Genomic DNA, 20708 nt, shown 5'->3' with positions numbered 1-20708 from the left:
GGTTGTAAGAAGTAACCATTACACGGTTACAAGTCACTTCATTAGCCCTAAATTAATAACACTTGGTTTCCAACAGATTTATGACTCGCAATTGATCAGCTCTGACTGAAGCTCTTCCCACACTGGGAGCACATACAGGCTCTCTGGGCTGAGGTTTCTCTCCTAGATAAGACAGGAACTCAGAGGCAATTTTTCTTTCCGTTAGGGCCCTAGCCACTTCCTGGTTTCTCCCTTTCAAGAACTTCATTACCTTGGAAGTTTCCAACTCTGTCACATTCAACCAAACTAAACCATCCAGTTTCATGTTAGGTATTTGTAGCCTGCTTTCCCCTTTAATTCCAACTCCCTATTTTTTTTTTCAGAAATAAAGCAATGGGAAAAATCACTTATTAGCTTTGATTAGGCAATCCTAAAAACAAGAGCAAATTCAAGTTATTACATATCCAGAGACTCTACAATGAGGAAAAGGATGAATGAACTATAGTCTAGAATACTTCTTTGATCTTCTTCAAATGGCTTGTCAAAGTTGTCTAACCATTGCTGTAAGTCAACATTTATACATAAACAAGTGAATTATAATGGCACAAAGGCATGTGACATGTAACAGAGCAAAAAAGGTACTTCTGCAAGATAAAACGTTAGTCAGAAAGTAAATTTGTCTTCAGCTCAAGAGCTAACATATTACATTTAATAAAATAAACATGAGATATGTACACAGTGGCACTTAATTCTTAATTCTAATACGACTGATAACCTCTGCAAAATTTATCAAGTACCTCATAAGGGAGGTCCATATTACACCCATTTTATAACTCAGTGAGTCACTGAAAGAGTAAGTAACTTTCTCAGGTTCATATAGCAGGTTACTAGCTGAAGTAGGGAAAAAATACCACAAAAAAACAACCCCAACACTCAGGGCAATCGAAGCACATAATGGGATTCTCTTAGTTAAGCTAGCTCTCCTCCTCTTTATGAAAGAAATAGACTGACTCTTTGGTAGGGCATTGCTTACATAAAAAGGCAGCAACCAGTCAATTATTTTCCTTCAGGCAAAAGGAGCAAGAGTCTTAAAAAAAAAAATGCTCAATGTCTTTTATTCCCTTTTAAAAAACTGTTGCATAAAAGATTAGCTAGGTTTGCAGCACTTCTCAACTTGCAAAACCAAAAGTGAATAGAACTAAAATCTAATTTCACAGTCAATTTTAAAAAAAAAAGGTTAATTTCCAATTTTTCTACACTGATGTAAACACACTTCAAAGATGTCCATTACAATGCCTTTACAGATATATCTTGTCCGCCAATTTCTTTTCCATCTCAAATTGTGTTTATTGCAAAGTAGCTTACTGTCAAAGGAAAACAACTGCAAGATACTTGTTTTCCTAGAAAACAATTAGAATTACTTTTAAAATGTTAATAAAGTCTCTACATAATACTAAAACCTGCTGAAAAAAACTATTTCCTCTGAAAACTGCAGTATCCCCAGTTAAAGTGCTGATGATAAAATTGTGTAACATGAATCTGCTTAATGAAACTGTTGTTTTACTGCCTAATCTTTCTATACTTCATAGAAGAAACATGGCAATTTAAAAACTCGGTTACTGTACAAAATACAGAAATCACAATTCCTCAGCCAGATGAGGAAAAAATATTGTGCAGCCAAAATAACTACAAATGCACATGGTGATCAAAAGCCATAGCAGGTTTCTGAAATCTGCTTCTTTCAAATACATTTGATCTCTATGCAAGTAAGTTACCATGGGACACTACACAGATGTTGACTAACATCTACTTTTCCCCTTCAACACTGCACATATTAATAGAGTATCATTTTTATGTTTTATATAGTTGGGAAATATGACATATGGATGTTTTTTTGAAAATATTTAATGCAATATTGCACAAACTATTTTTTCTTGATACTCTGCAAACCATTCAAACCAAAGATTTAGGACGATGAAATGGCTAAGTGCCTTGTTTGTTTTCAAAAGTCAGAACAGAAAGCAAGGTCATGCAATGCCATTCCCATTTTTTATATAAAAAACATGAAGGCATTTAAATGCCTGAAGTAATGACAAAAATTATTGTAGATTTTTTACAATAAATATATATTACTGCTTTTTAAGCTTAGGGATTATTTCAAACAATCTTTTATTATATCAAATAAAATAAGGATTCTATTTATACAGAAAGAGTCAAGTAATAAAATGAATCCCATATTCCTTAAGATGCACTCACACCTCTCCCACCAGAGAGCCTGGTTCAACAATTTTAGAGTTAAACAGAATTAATTCTACTCTCAAAAATCCATTGACCTTAAGCTTTTAACAAACATTTTCAACTGCAGAGTGTATTGTCAATATTTACAAATCCTTAAAATTATATTTCACGAGAACAGCTTTTATTTGCTATATTAATATTTCCTTGCAAATGTATGCTTATCCATAACAGAGAAGAAGAAACAGCTGCTACTCACAGGAAATCTCTGGGGTCCTACAGCAGGTCTTGGCTGGGCTGGAACTGGCAGCAAGGGCACTGAAACAAGAAGCACCTTTTAACACCATTTGTTTTACCTAACAGTTGTTGCTGTTATTACCAAAAGCAGTTGCAGTAAGAAGACGTGATTAAAATCTGCCACATTTACCCTCACATGTCACAGTTCCTATAATTAACTTTAAGCATCCATTCCCTCCCCTGCAACATGCAACAGGGCAATTAGGATTCTCCTAGTTAATTTACATAATTTAATTCTGAATTTTCCAGAATTAAATTGCTCCTTGTTGCAGAAAAGAAAACTAGAATACTTATTCAGCCAAAAAATGTCTCTTTGATAAAGCTGATGAAAACTCTAATGATAATTTCATGTTTCAAATAGAAGGATACATGATTAACTTGCCTTCTCAACTTCATATTGCTGAAGATTTCCTAGGTATCTCTCAGTCTCCCACAACAACCATGGCTAGAAAAAACTCCATCTGGTATAAACCACTGGTCATTGGAGGGTAAAACAAGGCAGGGAATGGCAATTAACAGCAAACAAAACTACTTAAGCTGGCCTTGCCACCATAATGGTATATGCAACTGTGATCACAGCTTGTGTCATCACAGAACTGCTGACTTCACATGAAAGAGTACTATTTCATAAAGTGACACCAAAAAAAATTAGGAGACCCTCTTCCTGAAAAATAGCTTCCAAAGTTACTATTTCAGGGCAGTTAACGTGGGTGACTTGTCCATACAACTGATTTCGAAAGGCTAGTCTCACAAAAATAAATAAACAATCAATCAAATAAATAAATAAATAAACCAAAACATCCACTTTATGTTACAGCATAATGCACATCTACAGCTGGATCACACTGGGGGCTGAACCTATATTTGAATCCCCAGTACAAGGTATATTGACAGATTTCACATTTTCTGAATTTCCTGAATTGTTCAAGTGGTTAAGAATACAGTACATCAACCTCAAACAGAAGGCCTAGAGAAGTTAAATAAAACATTCAGCGATGCTCGAAATGCATTTGCTCATTTGCTAAAAACTTTCAGTAAGGTTCTCTTTCTTCAGTTTGTTTTTAGCACTTCTGAAAATGACAGGAAAACACTTCCCACACAGGGTTAAACACCAACTTTACAGACAACTACTGCACCACACTCTAGAGCAGGAAAGATGTCAAGAGATGCAGCTGGTTTAAAGGACAAGCTGGGTGCATTTCCCAACACAGGTATTTGCTAAAATGCCTCAAAAATCCCTTTTCCTTGGTAAGTGAGGTACAAGAACTAACACATTAGTGACTATTTTTAGTTCATGTCCATGTCTGGCTTCTATTCCGTTTCGTTAAGTACTTCTGGTTCACTAGTGCAGGGACCGATGGGGTGAACTAATTGCACCAGTCTTTCAGCACCAAAGACTGTGTGCAAACTTTGTATCAGCTTACATGAGAAAATTAAATAGTCTCATCCCAGCTTTTAATGAACATCTGTCAATATCAAACAGCCATGGCCACCTGGAAAAAAACTGACAGGGTGCTCTTGACAAATCTAGGACTAAAATAGCCCAGGTATTATAGGTCAGAGAGGCACTGAGTAAAATCACACAAGGTGGGAAAATGCTGAGAAATGTCAACTGAACAGGGCACTCGTACCTATTTCAGTATCCTGCCTCTGGCAGTAGTATATAGAGATACACCTTTATGTATTTTAAGGAAATGAACTTAGTACTCTTGAAATAGAGCATTTCAAACTCCATGCCATTTCAAACCTTGCACATTTGCTCAAGTGGCAAAGAATTCTCAAATGAGAATCCATTCTCCTGATGTCAAATCTGGCATAGGTTTGAAAAGTATGTTTCAAAAATAATACATAGTATGTTGTTAGACACTATTTTAAGAAGATTAAATTGCTTTTGGCTGTAAATTCCAATGTTATACTCCAAAAAGGTTGAGAAGCAAATCCCATATTTCTTATTTAGAATTATAATGTAATTTCTCTCAAGACGCAGCTTTTAAAAGGTAAATGCCATACTAAATCAATCAAGCTGCCATAAACTGCTCATTAATAGAGGTCAATTTTGGCAGCACCAAAGTATCCTTGAAATAGTTATTGGTGGTATAAACATAAAGCAGAAAAAAAATCAATACCTATTATTACACGTTGAGTTAGTATTCTGTAGTACATCTATGGTACAATGCTCCAGCATTTGTGAATGGACCATATTCAAATCTGGACATGCATTCAGCCAAAAATATTACTACTTACAACTCAAAACTGATTTACAGAACAGGGAGAAAAGAAAGAACAAAACTGTACAAGCAAGCAACTAAAAGACAAGACATTCAAACATCATAAAAGGCACAACTGAACACCAGCTGAAAACTATCCGCAGCAGATGCGTGCAGAGGCTCACACAACCGTTCAGGGGTTTTGACAGACTGAGCCCTTCATAATCATTTATGAAGCTTCAAAAGCTAAAAATAGTAGGATTTTGTCTGAAACAAAACTGACTTGGAAGTAAATTTTTTTTTTTTTCAACCAATATTCAAGGCTGACCAGGGACATGGTGGCCGCTCTACGAGATCTGCTTTTGAGACAAAGGAATAAGCCCATGACAGGACTCCTCTAGAGCACTTCAATTGACTTTCACGCTGAAGTAACTGGCTACTAGAGGTCTTACAGATGCTGCTCTCTTTACATGAAAATTTTGTAACCATTTCCAGGAGATTCGAGTCTATTTTAGAAAATACTGATATACTCAACATACTTCAAGACTAACTCAAATCAAAAAGATGTTGAGAAGGTGTATTTCCGTGATTTGCAGTTAGAAAAAGTGTCCCCAGTGCTGACAATTAGAAGTATGTGAGCTTAATCCTGCCATAATATTAGAGAGTAGAAAATGCCAGTCTACACTAAAACATGACAGCACACCATTAAAATTACCAGAACCTAGGTGTGCATACGATGCACTTCCAGACATGGCATTTTTAGGTTCCAGGCATCACATTTTCAACAACAGAATCTCAATAAACTTTGCACATATCTGACTGTATTCTCCAATATGTAAAAACCATTATATACCTGGAAATACATTCAGTCAAGAAGGGACAGGACATCATCAAGAACACCAAGTCAATTTGGTCTTTCATATTTCTTGTCACCCCAAATTAAATGATTCTGCATGTGAAACACATCCTAATGTTGTCAACCACCAGTCTCTGCCTATTGACGCCTCAAGCAGATGGTTTAAATTGAGGACAACTTTTTAAGAGGGAGTTTAGAACAGCCCTCCCTACACTGGAATTTCTGTCTACCATTTGCCTGCAGTGACTGCTTAAAAATTCATCTCAATATGCAAATGCCATTGAAGATTTTAGAATTAGGCTCATCTTCCCTGCAGATGACTACTGATTTCCTACACATTCTCCTGAGGTGTGCAAATGTCTACTTCAATGTAACACAACTATGCTGCTGCAGACTAAAAGACTGAGATGGCCACAATTCTTAACAACTGCAGAAGACTCAGCTTCCCATGCATGCTCTCTAGTCAAGAAGATTAAAACTCAACTGTGATTGAAAAGGCTGCCTTTAACAGGACGCTGCACAGCTATTAGCAGAAACATTCAGGAGTCCTGTCAAGGATTCCTTCACTAAAATGGACAGCACAAAGGTATTTCATACAAACCAGCTGCCATTAACACACAGAGCAAAGATGTTCTTTACTGAAATACAGGTTTTACGCCATTCAAAAATGGATCACTCATTCTGAGAGGACAACTAGACATTTACCAGTTAAGAAATGAATCCACACACAAAGTAAGCAGGTATAAAAATCTAAGAAAAAGACTATAAATCCAATACTGAGGATCTCCTAATGTGCAGGAGCTACAAAGCTTTGCAAAAAATGAGAAAATGCAAGTAAAGACACAAAAGACAGGCTAAGATAAAGCAAGGCCCCCTAGAATATTCATGGTGCCACAGAGGTAGTGATAACGCTGAGGCAAGCCTGAAGCCACCTGATGATGTGAAAAAAAAACCCCAAAAATAACACCTCAGACAAAAGAAATAAGACCCACTGGTATACTTCTGACATTAGGCAAAAGCATAATTCCTCAGTAGCTGCTGGTGGCACTAGGAGGACACTTGTTCACCTAGATACAGAAGATTTAGTTACTGTTTCATAGGGATAGAGGAGAGACATATACAACAGCATAAAATTAATTTTTGCTTTTCACAAAACAATTAATTATTGCTTTGAAAATGTTAGGAAAATGTACTAAAGGCATAAATCCAAGACTAAAGGGCCTTTTGGACTGCTTCCAGATAATCTGTCCCAATACATAATTTGGTGAGAAGTACCAATTTTATCAGATAGGAAAAAGCAAAAAATAATCTCTACAATGCAGCTACTCTGAAGTCATCTGTGAGAAGCCTAATAGATTCCACCAACTGGCAGTATCCTACTCTGCCAAATTCCTGTTTTTCATTGGTCACACAAATGAAGCAAAGATAACACTATCTTAGAGTTCTGCTAATTTAAAGGGGCAAAGCCACAGAAAACCCAACGGTATAAATGTATAACTACCTAAGTATTTCTGTACTTTACCTAGTCCCAACAGAATTACAAATCAGAGCTATGAAGGTATCCTTTTTTTTTAATCCTCTTAGGGATCAAACAGTTCCTAAATAAGTAATAATGTTAACAGTTCTGCTGAGACCTGCTTTAAAAACTGTAGCCCAAAGAGTGCTTGTGTTAAGTTAAAGAAAAAAGGTAATTGCAGGCTCCGAATCAAACAAATCATAAATGTGGCACTGAAAGGAGAACTGTGGGCATGAATCCTGTCAAGTAAGGAGAGCAGCTGGTACCTTCCACAGAGGAATTACCCTGCAAATACCACCTCAGTGAGCTCTCCCTGAAACAGGTGGGTGGGTCATTCTGGGGAAGCTTGGCTGAAGATGGACTGATGCGGGAAACCATGAACTGCAGTACCTATCTAGTTTTGAAAACTGACATTTGCTACTTTTAAAAAGTGCATTATCTTTTAATTTTCCATTTTTGCTGCTCCTTGCAGTAGAGTACAGCAGAGTTACAGTAACAGAGATGATAAAGAAGTTGAAAAAGCTTTACTATTTCAGCTGGCGACAGTCCCACATTATGTCTTCCTTCAGGCAACACATCTGTTTCAAACTCAAGGAAAAAATATCAGCCTGAAGAACACTGCTGTGAAGTGATAAACAAACAAGTTGTTGCCTCTTTGACAAAGAGCAAGATGAGTGATGCTCACGTGACCGGAAGGTGTCCAGAAAGCTCACCTTGTACAGGCGTCACTACTGTCCCCTTGAAATGCGGATTTATGTGTATGTTCTTCGGTTGCTGAGGTGTCACTGGAGGTGGAGTCATCATTATTCTAGGTGTTTCTATCTGAGGGGGCATATGTAGCCCTGGAGGAGGAGAAGAATGATGCTGATGCTGTAAAGGAAGCAGAGATTGTAACTGTTGCTGCTGCTGCTGCTGTTGTTGCGGCTGTTGCTGCGGCTGTTGGTGCTGTGGCTGCTGCTGCTGTTGGTGCTGCTGGAACAGACTCCTAACAGGTTGCTGGTGTGTTGGAATTAATCTCTGTGAATGAGTCTAAAGTCAGACAAAAGAATAAAGTCAATAGGCTTTAACGTTAAAATATCCTGACATAAACCAGCACAAAACCAAGACACCTTTGGTGTACAATTGTCAAATACGAACAGAGAAACTTCTTTCCCATATATCAACTTAAACTGTTAAGAACCATCAGCACAGGAAAGCAAAGGAACAAAGACATTCATGTGAAGGAGAGGACAGCAAAGAGCAAGGAAGCACATAGGGAATGCAGACATTTCTTCACTTATTTTTTACAGTGAAACTGTCTCGTTTCCTATGCTAGGGTTCTGCATGTCACTGGAAACTGTCATCCAGTGCAGTAAGGTATACATGTCATGATCACTAGAAATCTGAATCCTAGGATCAAAACAATTTTTGTCTCATATATAGGAGAGCCTTTCCAAGAAAACAGACCTAAGAAGAACAGCTGAAGTCAAAACACAAAATTAGCTAGCTGCTTCTGTGTTACAAAGGTACCTTTGAAAGGTATATTCTGAGTGGTTTTTTTCTTCAAACAATATGGATAGTTGGGTTGTGCTGTTATCTTAAGAAAGTCTCTTGTTGCTCACTCTCAAACACAAATGGTCAAAATCAGTTATAATAATCATTAAAAAAAAAATATCATGCTTCTCTTCAGAGATACTTTTCTGCTTCTGAACTCTCTGGTACTAGGTATCAGTCCTAGTTCAGCAACTTAAAAAAAAAATACTTCAGTGACAATACTATGCAGAGGTGAAGAAGCCCCAGGGATGATGGCAGCCTCAATCCCAGTGAGCCCCCCAGGCTCCCACAGGGACTGCATGTGCAAGAAGAGTCCCAAACAGGCAATCTTTTAGCAAAAAAATGTGACACATCATTTTTTGCAGCAGCCGTATACATCAAGCAAAGCAGCTACAGAGTACGCACAAGATGATACTGCAACGAGCACAAAAATGTTTACAACATTTAAGATCAAAGTAACCAGCGGCAAAGACTGCAGCAATACAGAAAAAAAATTATTCCACCTTCACTGTTTTAAAAGCACGAAATATTCTACTGCAGGGCTCTCAACCGCTGAGATATCCACCGACTCCTGCTAGTGAACAGCACCTACAGTTACTGCTGTTGGAAAAAATCCCCTTTGTTTAATAGAGATGACCTTGTCCTGCAAAGACACACACAGGCTTTGTTCTACAAGCTCAGCTTCCAGTATATTTTATGACAGTCAACAAAAATCAGAGTGGGTGACCTCTTAATCACACACTTGCTGGACGACTTTTTTTGATGGACAAAAAAGTAATATCTTTTAGCTTGTGATACAAAGCACAGGAGGGAAAAAGAGCAACAGAGCTGATTCCATCTGAAATCCCAAGATATTAATTTATCTAGTGGTCATTACCTTCCTAGGGTTTTAATTTGCCTCCATAGTAGTATGACAGGTATACAAAGAGATTTTTTAGAAGCATCAGCAAAAATGTTAGTTTGACAAAAAACAAAGAGATATTTTACAGATTTTTTTAAACTAAACTACTATTAATAATGTGGGACAGAACATGTTTCCAGGCTGCATGCAGAGGACTTCTCAAAGGAATTAACTTTCTCCTCCATCCTTATGCAAAACAGTAGGTAAGCCTGACTATGTTGCACAAGTTGAAATCCACTTCTCATTCGAAGGCCTTGAGCTTCCTCAAGTTGCAACTCTTAACAGGACTAAGCACATACTTTCACAATTACTGTGTTACACAAAGCCCATCTTGCCCAAGAGCTGCCCCAAAAGAGCAGAAAGTGTATGCTAGAACATATTCCACTTTTGTAAAGATTCATGATTTAGAATGCCTTTCTCCGTAATTTCCTGGCAGTATGCTCAAGGAATACTAAGGATTAAGAAGTACCATTGTTTGTGGCTGGTTTGGCAGCAGTGCAGGCCTGTGATCCTTCATTCTTCCCCTATCATTATTGTCTCTCCTTTGTTCTCCCATGCCGTGGCACATCACAGAGCCTCCTCTTCGCCCTCCTCTCCTTGAGCCGTACCGTCCCTGTTTAAGCTGCCTTTCCCTCTCTTCAAATTCAAGTAAAGCTGCTTTGGCTTCTGCAGAAAGTTCTGTTACGAGAGAGACGGAGAAAAAAAATTTATTTTAGCTTTGTGCTGAGAAGATATAAAAGATCATGAACAAATCATCGCTAGAACTATAGAAACATCCCTGTCACTAACATAAAATTTGCAGGCACTTTGATCTCCTTTAGGCGGCACGTTAACATTTCATTAAAGATATCTCTAAAAGGAAAGAGTATACAGATACTTATGTCTGTTGCACAGGCAAAAAGCAAGTAAATGAAATAAATATGAACAAAAAGGGTTGGTTGTTTTTTTCTTAAATGCTGCTGAAGCTTGCCTCATGCTGTAAGGTGATGACTCCTCATAAATCTGTGTTATCTTAACAACATGTCACTTATCTGCAGAGATGTCAGGCAGTACAATGAATCCCTCAATAAACTTTACTGTAAACTTTACTGTAGTCTTTATATATAAACAGATTTTATCCACCAGACTCTTGCACATTGGCCTGTTCCAAAGAAGGACTTTCTGGTCACTTAAGTGCTTTTCCAGTATGTAACTACTTAGTATTTATTCTCTTGTATGTAGTTTAAGAGTCAGCTGTACTTTGCAAGTGGTAATTCCACTTAAGAGGGAGCACGCTTCAAAAGCTGTGCTCAGCTCAAGTGAAATATATGGCCACTGATAACACCCACCCAGCTCACAGCACAGGTAAACACCCAAGAACAGATGGTACTCAATGAAGATGCCAAATCTGCTTAAAATCTGTGACAATGCTGATAACACTAAGAGAAAAATATGCAGTAACAGGCCCAGATAACCACATTACTTTGAAATACAGAGAAAGTCTACAAAGAACGTCAGAAAACACACCGTGGCAGCAGAAGTAGTGCCACTCACCAGGTTTCAGTTACTTAAAGGGGATATTTCTAACCCAAATACGGAGCTATGGACTCTGCCATGTGCCAGACAGATCTCCTTTTACCTCAAAAATTGACTTCTGTCTCTTAGAGCGCAAAATTACACTACTCTACAAGAAACGCAATCCTGATAAATAGAAACGTATTTTGAAGTCATATAAATAGCAATTAGTGCAAGAATTCCAGTCTTCCATTTAACAAGTCTGCTCTTAGTGTTCAACTAGACTGGGTACAGGGAACAGTTTTCAGGACAAGGTGTTTTTCCTTACAAATACTACACATCATGGCTGTAATACCTGAAGATCAGAATAATTTGCAGCCAGCAGCTGAGACACTAATATCACGTCTCCACATCACTGCATAGCCTCTATCAAGAATACGTAACTAAGGCAATTGCAAAACTACTAAAATTTCTTGCAAGTCTAATAGCCAAAGCTACTTAAATCACCTTCTTAAATGTCTTCATAAGTAATCTCAATTAGTCTTTGAAGTTGAGGACTGACAGGAGGGCAGAAAAGGGTGAGCGCCGTGGCATTCCCACTGCGGCAGTTCTTACCTGGCTACAGCAACTGAGCTGCAAAGACTGTAAATTTGCATGTCCCAGTTTTCAAAGGTATTCAGCACCTCCAGAAAGAGAGACTTTTTGATTTTTCAAAAGGAAAGTTTAAAACTTGCTGCCTAAGAGCACAGCAAACATGGCAGACTCCTAAAAGCCCAGGTTCTGCCATATAGTTTCCTATTTCATTTCTGCATGTTGGTTTCTTTACCTCCTTTTCTCTCCCCTTTGACACCACAATTAAGTGGCATAAAGCTTTAATTTACAATCACACCACATACTCATACTAAATGCTGCCTCAGTCTTAGCACCTGTCTCAATTCATTAGCAGAGCCCAAGACAATCAGGCTTTATCAGAAAATCTCAAAGCATGCTTAGGAAGGGGCAAGGAATCACACTCCTTCATCTTAGTATGGTATTAAATGTGCACAATATGGATTTCTAAGAAAAATGAAGATAAATGTATCAATCAAAAAAGCAATGAAAACCATCAGATGTGACTAAAAAAAAACAAAACAAACCACTTTATCCAACCTTATCAGTAAGACATGAAAAAAGCTGGTTTAACAGGAATAACAGAGCTCTGATTTCATGCCTCCTTCCTGTCCACACCCTCAAGTTCAGTTTTTTTACAGGCTTGGAAGTATGAAATGGCTAATATGGACTTTCAGCAGGTCTGCAGGAAAGAAAGAATATGAAGAAAAGGCGCCATTACATCGCAAAGCAATAGCTCCCCTGCCTATAACCAGGGAGGATCTGAATCCTGCAGGACATCCTGGGCACGCTGCTAGTTGAGAAGTTGGGGTTTTTCCCAAGCACAGGACAGGAAGGACAATTTTTCTTCCATCTTCTACACTACAACCCTGAACTCGGCGAGGTAGTTTGGAAAGCAAAGTTCAGTCGCTGCAACAAGTACCTACCACTGATATTCATTCAAGATGATAAACTGTTTCCTATTAAACAGATAAGAAGTCACATGTGAGAAATGCAATTCTGAACAAACCTGGGAATACAGCTAGGCTTCCTACAAGGCAAGATCATGTCTCTCAGCCTCTTGAGCACATATCAAAGGATGCTGAATAGAAACAACTTTAGAAGAAAGAATGGGCTGCTCCAAACAAAATTACTTCAGAGGGCTGTGCTGATTAAGCTTGGGGAAGCTGTGACAGCATCCAGGGCAAAGTCAGCCCTCATAATCTTTGATGTGCAGGTACTTCTCACTCTCTTTGAAATGAAAACTAATAAACTGTTTTCCTACTCTACACAAAAATTCTCTAGCTTTAAAGGCTGTGTCCTTAAAGGCACAGTCCATGCAGCGTAATAAACTCATGAAGACCTTAAGTGCTTTATATTGCTATCAGTCATCACACAACACCACATACAGTAAGATCAATTATTACATGGGCTGTTCATTGAATTTAAGAGAAGGAGAGGAGATAGTGAGGGAGACAGTTTTGCAGGGAGGGGAGAAAGGAAAACAGTCTCTGTCTTCTTTGAAAACAAGATCCAACTGCCAACTAGAAAAGAGGTGATGAGAAGAGGAAGATCTTCTTTCCCTCCCTAGACTCTTCCAAAGCACCGCGAGGTATTTACGTGAAGAGATCCACTGCTTCTCCCTGGAGAAGAGCTTGTGTGCATTGTGATCGAAACACACAGAGCCAGGCTGGATGCTGCTGTGCCCCCGGGACAGGGTGGGGGCAGGCTCCTGCCCACGTCAGCCCCGAGCACGTCTCTGCATCTGCCCCAGTTGCTCCCTGAGAGCAACAGCATTTCAAATCCCCAGATTCAAGAATTTCAGCATCTATATTATCCTGGATGATGCAGAGATTTACAAAACAAATCACATTCCTGAACAGCTGTCAAAAAGTATACAGATGTATTCACATATATATATGCAATCTAAACTAAGAGACAGCAAATGTTCTCCTTTGATTCAACTTTTTTTCTCCGGATTATCCAAGACTTGCAATCCCATTATACTCTGTGCTCTGCACACAGGACAACAGTGAAATCATTCATTTTCATTTCTTAGTCTTGCCCAAAATCTCAGTCACTACTTATCAGAGTAAGCATAAGCCAACTAAGCAGGACTTAACAAAAACACTCTACCGCATCCAATAACCTTGTTACCACTTTGCAGAAGTGTAGAGTTTTGGTTTTTAAGTTTGGTACAGAGGGAATACTTTAGTCTGGCATCACCAAACAAAGCCATTTTTTTTCTTCACAATCCTTAACAGCTAACTAAATCCAGAGAATAATGACAATTCCAACTCTGAGAAGACTTCAGCTACACGCACTGAAAGAAGTTACTTATTTCTCATCAAAGATGCCCAACTTGGTATGTCTAGAAATCAACTGCATAGTTGTCCTACAATATCTGTCCTTTAAACTTTTTAAAACCACTACTTAGAATATCTTGGACAAAGAAATGTTTAGGAAAGATCCCAGCTACATTCATGAGAACACTCAGGATTTTTACCGATTTTTTTTGCCAGCAGACACTAATTCTCATCTCAACTGTACAGTTCTCACAGTTAATGCAGTGAATCAGCAATTCTTTTTCTAGTGTCTCTAAGTGTCAAGATTAATTTCACTAGTGCTGGTAATAAAATGGTTTCAAATGACATCTTTAATCAGCAAGTAAGAATGCACTCCTCCAATAGAGACAAGCTGTCACAAAAGGTCACCAAAATGTGACAGGATTGAAATTATGTTTGTAACTTCAGCTGAAATGTTAATTCCTCTTTAAGTGTTTCCTCAACTATGTTCAGATTTTAAAGTAAATGTAGCTCTCCAGCAAAGTTTTATTTTTAAATGAGTAGCATCCGTAAATGTTTGCTCTATAATCTCAAAAACAAGCCGTATTTATATGCAAACAAGTATTTGGGGTGTTTAAGTTTCCACCACAAAGTCAATAATTTAGTCTCTTTATCAACAAATTAACATGAAAAACTACCATGAATAGAAACTATTTCACAACAGCAAAAATTACTTTTACCAAAGATTATTTTCAAAAACAGCTCTTCAGTTTATAGATTCATCCATATCTGCATCACCTTTATATCTCAAATGTTACATCCAAAATCTCTTAAAATTACTCTTAAAAGAAAGCATAATTGAAATCACTATTTCTTTAAGTCATGCTTCTCTACAGGTTTTCTCCTCACCAGCTGGTCTTGTCTTTACATTAAATTATAGAGTAAAACTAAAGACATATGAAAATGAATGCAGTTGTCATTTACCTTGAAACTATGTGCAGAGATTTAGCTATTCCAGTGCACTCTTGTTTCTAAAATATACTCTTTTGCAAAGTCACCAGCACCTTTTGTATAAACAACATATGGTCTTTATGCAGTATCTAGAAATACTGTCTTACAGCTGAAAACACATTTGGAACGCACCTCACCTAGAATACTTCTTGCACATACAGACTACCCCGTGCCTCTAGCAGGCTCCCTTCAGCCTTATTCTACTCACAATCAATTTGTGATTATTCAAACTATTCTGAATAAAAGCCTTTAATACACACTTTGCCTGAAATTGCAAGTAAGAATAGCTATTTGCTAAATATGAACAACAGCACAGAAAAATCTTGATTCAAAACCACATACTGATGTCTCACAGCAAGTCACACAAGTATCACTGTCACAGTCTGGTTCAGCCTCTGCCGCTGACTCCTTGCTGCTCATGAACAAGTCCTCTCAGCCAAAATACTTTTAGTATAGAATTAAAGCTTTTCAATTTTTTCAGGCATAGTAAAAGCCTAAATTTCTTGCAACTGAATTAAAGAACTAGTAAGCTACGCAATTCAAGAGCAAATTTGGTAGAACTTGTGTCTTTTGCAAAGTAAGGCTTTTAAGGTAAGAGCAAATTTCATCAGAATGAATTCTGGCAACCTAGGAATGTTCTCTGGGAATGTAATTACAAAATGCCTTGTTTTCCCAAAGACACTGACCCATCTGGAAAGCAATCAGAAGCACCCAGCTTCAAAGCCCATGTTGCATGGCTCCCAGCTTAAAGCAATGCTGTGCAAAGAATCCATCCCTACAGCTGGGCAAAACTTGAACCAGCATCAAAGCAATACACCTTCTCCCAGTGGTATCTGACAATTAGCCAACAGTATCTGACAACTTTGCTTTCATTACCAGTTCACCTCTCCTGCATAGCTTGATTCTCTTTCAAAAGATCAGGGCTTTCCTTCCATAGTCTGAAGTGGCATTTTGATTCAACAGCAAAAACATGAGAATGGTACAACTTTCTGAAAACAAAACTTAATTTATTCCCAATATCATCTTTTTTATTTGAATTATTATTTATTACTATTACCATTACTGTAAGGCCAACACGAAGAGGGAATATAGTTATCTCAGCGGGCCAGGCAGATACCTCAGTACCCAGGGCACCCAACGGCTCTTGACGTTAACTCTCAAAATCATAAACCAACACAATTTTATTTATAGACTATAACACAGCGGCTGCAAGAAAGTTGCAGATACACTGCTTCTTCTGAACTAGCATTGGTAAACTCATTAGCTACACACAACAATGTTCCCTAAAAACACACACACTTGTGTTGTGCTACTCAAATACAAAGAAAATAACACCCTTTCAGACAATGTCTAAAGAATCAAGACGGTATAAAAGATCCAAACTGTTCCATGTTGGAAAAGCTGATCCCAGAAAACAGGAGTTTCCATATTTTTCTAACACACTGCCCAGCAAGTTACAATCTGTCTAGGCCAATCTAGCTGTAGAAACACAAGAAGTTCACAGCATGCTTATGTTCCTGGGGGAAAACAGCAAACATGCAGGTATTTCCCAGCAGAACACAAGTAACAAGATCTCTATGTTAGCAACCGAAAATTTTCCAAGGATAAGAGTCCAAAGGAACTCCTTAAAACGTATTCCATCACAATACATAGTGAAGTACAGATGAGAGAGCTGCTACTTCGAATAGGAAAGCTTTTGAAGACTCCACAAAAGTCTCAATGAATAAACACTGCACTGGTTTTCAGAACATGATTATGCTTAAACACTATTCCCAAGGGGATAAGACAGTACACATACTAAAACAGACCACACGATTTTGTGCAACTTGGACACAGGCCAGTCTAAATTAGAAGGTAACTGTTCTATCTTTTGCCATTAAATTCTTTTCCAGAAGTTTTGGAAGCCTGTCTTTTAGTTTCTTTTGTTCTAGTTCTTCAGAATAGTCCACTGCCACAAAATCTCACCCAAAGTTTCTGGAATGTTTCTCCTTTCTCTTGTCACATCTGAGAGCCTAATTATCGTTCCTTCTTTCCGTTCAGTTTTGAAACGTAATCGTCCAGACTCTTCGTCATCATCCTCCTCTTCATCAGATTCTTCTTTTGTTTCACCTTGAAGCTCCAGAGATTCAATTCCTGCCTGAATCACAAAATACAGAAGACATGCAAACTGATAAATCTATTTTCTTGTGAATCAGCAAGTATAAAAAGACAAAGCTTTCCTTAAAGGTCCCTTTGTACAAATTCTGCTGGCATGATACATCACTTATGTACAACTCGGTGACTATTTAAAAGCTTGGTGATTTTTTTAAAAATATAAATATGATCCCTCTAAAATAAGTTACATAGTGAAATCTATTAAGAAAACCAGCTTTGATTCTGCATTTAAGGGCACAGGAAAATTCCAGTAAGAACAACCATCTGATTAGTAGCTACTTTTGACATCTTTTACTAAGATGTAAACATGGGATAATAACATATTCAAATACTACAAATACTAAACAAGTTTTTTTCATTTGTTAACAATCATCAGTAGCACATTTTTATATGTAAAAAAAACCCCACACCTTACACCCGTATTTTATTCCTCTAGGTATGTATAACTACTTGTCTTTACTTTTTCTACTCCTTGAATACCTTCTAGTTTTAATTCAGCAACTGAAAAAGAGAGTAGAGAACAGGATTGATAAAATTTGAATATACTAAATTTGTATTTGAAATGTTACTCCCTTGTCCTCATTTACTTTCTAGTTCTCTAACAGAGAACACTTATTTAGATGAAACAATGTCATGAATGAAAATAGAACCCTTTCCTTTAAACTAAAAAAAAAATAATCAATCTTATTTTTCTGTGCTGGCATGATAATGTTCAAAATGCTACAGAAGCTGTATTTGATTTCTAGAGTTGAAAATAAAAAGTGTTCTAATATAGTGCAATTTTCCATAAAATACTTGGTTACTGTCTATTTGGTTATTTCTTGTACAAGCCTGCTTGTTCATTTCTTAGGGGCAGCACATGCCTTTTAATTATTTACAAAGCCATTAAACACATTGTCATTCATGTTTCTCGAGGACAGTGAAGAAATGAATGGAATATGCCATGAGAAAAAGCAGTTTAATCTTCTAAGTAATCAGATTGGTGCAGTAATGTATGTGAAAAAGGCAAAGCAGGTGTGTCAGTCAGGTGAAGAGATACAAAGTCACAAATCAAGAAAAAGATTTTATGGCAAAATTGTGCAAGAGATTGCAAATTTCCCCAACTTAAACCAAAACATAGAAGAAACAGAGGAAGGAAGCAGGATCAGAGACAGGATCTGGCAAGACAGTTTCTACATTAAAAGACAGCACAGTACATGAACTTAAGGTCAAAGTTACTTTGGTCCAGTGAATAAATGATCTGTACAGTTATTTACTGGACTTTACCAAGTTACTTTCATTTTATCATCTCCTTAGGTCAAAATGTGTTTTACCCATTCCAGGCAAACATTCAAGCACTGGATCTCCTGACCTCACAAAAATGCTTTCAGATACAGCAAAGAGAATAGCTCAACAGCCTCGAGTTTACAAAAACCTTTAAGGCTATTTAGATAAAATATTTGTCTATGTAACAGTTTTAGCACTGCAAAAAATGCAGCTAAAAACAACAGACAGGGTAGGAGAAGGAAAAAAAAAAATCCCACAAGACTGAAAAAAATCCAAACCTCAAAAGCAAACTCAAATTGAGCACAACTGGTCTGATTAACATATCTATGTATAATCAAAGCACCTCTGAGGACAGGCAGTCGAGACTTGTGGAACAGAGGAGGGATGTTAGCAAGGAAAGAGATGCTAACACACTTATTAAAAACAAACAAAAACAAGGAGGAAAAAAACAGGGTTAGTGCTTTCCTTTAAAAGAGGAACTCCAAAAAGAGAAAGAAGTAGTAATATCTCTATCAAATAGATGTTTTTAAATGCCACAAACCCTATAATTTTACTGTTTCAATGTTTGTCTTTAAAAAATTTCCCTTCAGGATCAGGATTTGGAAGTCAGGACTGGAGTGGCTGTGTTTGCAAGGTGTGCTCTCTCTCACTATATTGAGCCTCCAGTTCTACTTCAGAGCATCTACTTTAGACACCTCCACTCTCTGTGCGTCCATATGCTTTAAAAGCTATGTTGGAATTTCAGTTTTCACTCATCAACGCTGGGTCTCAGTCATGTAATCTCATCTCTGAGTGCAAAACTTACTCATGCAAGGCTCTATGTGTGGCTCAGACTGCAGAATTAAGACTAGAATCATTAATGCAGTCTGCATAGTCCTGAAAATTTGTACAATGCTTTAATGGGATGCTACACAAAATACCTGTGGAAACTTCACTGCCTTTTGATAATTACTCTTTCTGGAAAAAAACACCCATATCCATGCAAAAAAACCACAACAACCAACAATTTGTAACGGACTACAAGACTACCACTTTCCTATGCAACAACAAAACGGGTTTCTCAAACTTTTCTAGCTCAGCAATAGTCTGTTCTTAGCCACCTACATGAATTCTGTGGTCTTCTGGGTCTAATCCAGTTTATTTATCAGTTTAATGCTCATGCTACCTATTAACCAAAAACAACCATAAAAGCATTAAATATCAAAGACTAAAAAAAAAAATAAAAAATCAAAGGAGCTAATGAAAAAGCATGCACCAAGGAAAGGCAAGGCTCGAGAACGCCAACTGATCCACATCCAAGTCTGACTACACATATTTTTGAGGGATTTATATTAGTTGTAATGCAGACACAAACATGTCTGACCATACGTTCTCTACATACAGCTCCAGGAAAGGTTATGTGAGCTGCGCAGGAGCACATTCCCTTCCCTTGCAATCTGTGCGAGAGCCGTGGCATCAAGACTTCAGCACATCTTTTCCAAGTTCCATTCTAACAGGACGAGTTGTTTTGCCAAGATTACAATGTGTGAATGGATTCCAAGTTTCAAAAGAAATTTGTACAGGAAAAGACAGTGTAGACATAGAATAAATACATACTAGTACACTTACGGGACTTTATTTAATGCTTGCTAATTGTGAATATCTCTGCATATACATACACAGACCTTGCTCAGCCACCTGAGGTCACATGCCTGGACTGGCCAGCCAAGGCTTCTGTGGATCTCTACTCCAAGGCAGCTCATCATTTCCCACTGTCACCCTGCACAAAGCTACCAAAGAGCTTCACTGACTTTTCTTTATGAAGAAAAGTAACAACCTTTCTTCCACCACAAGGTGAGATTTTTCCACCATCCTCGTTAAATAATTATGCCATAAATCCCAGCCACTGATCAGAATCCCCTGTGACGGGTTATGATCTGCTCCGGAGAAAGCATGAGGGCTCCAGCCCTGACCAGCTGACGGGGCAGCTGCAGTAGCGATAGCAGACACAGCCCAAGGAAAGCAGGAGAAAACATGAGTCAGCCCAATAAACACTGATCTTAGCACAGGATCCTCCTGAGCATGGGACTCTCAAGTGTTCTGGAGAGCTTTGTATCAGAGATTGCCAAGATGTACAAAACAGGTAAGTGTTGAAAAGTCTAAACTAGATTCCTTTCACAAGAAATATTATGAAGGTGAAACAAAGAACTTTTATTAAAAAGCTAGAAAATAAGCAGTGGAGGCTTCTACTAAAGGCTAATACAGAAGCAAGAAGCAATTGCTCAATGTTAAGGGATCAAGAAATAACAGAGAGCAGATAAGAGGATGTTACGCCCATTTCAAGGGCATCTCCACTCCACAGATAAAAAATGAGTATAAAAAACAAACCCAAGAGCTTCTAAATACA

The 20708-nt window shown here is 37.8% G+C and overlaps 1 protein-coding gene across 1 annotated transcript in view; it reads right to left on the bottom strand.

Moving 5' to 3' along the window:
• Positions 1-20708, bottom strand: part of LOC104275108 (RNA-binding protein 33-like) — a gene marked incomplete at its 3' end in the record, with an annotated part of 54323 nt that overhangs the window by 15407 nt on the left and 18208 nt on the right. The window contains 4 exon segments of the mRNA XM_009870963.1: positions 2474-2532; positions 7804-8119; positions 9994-10202; positions 16868-17039. Coding sequence (XP_009869265.1) covers positions 2474-2532; positions 7804-8119; positions 9994-10202; positions 16868-17039 — 756 coding nt within the window.

The sequence above is a fragment of the Apaloderma vittatum genome, unplaced genomic scaffold (genome assembly GCF_000703405.1).
Source record: "Apaloderma vittatum isolate BGI_N311 unplaced genomic scaffold, ASM70340v1 scaffold18546, whole genome shotgun sequence".
NCBI lineage: Eukaryota > Metazoa > Chordata > Aves > Trogoniformes > Trogonidae > Apaloderma > Apaloderma vittatum.
The sequence above is the reverse complement of the archived record's forward strand: the minus strand, read 5'-3'. Positions and strand labels throughout refer to the sequence as shown.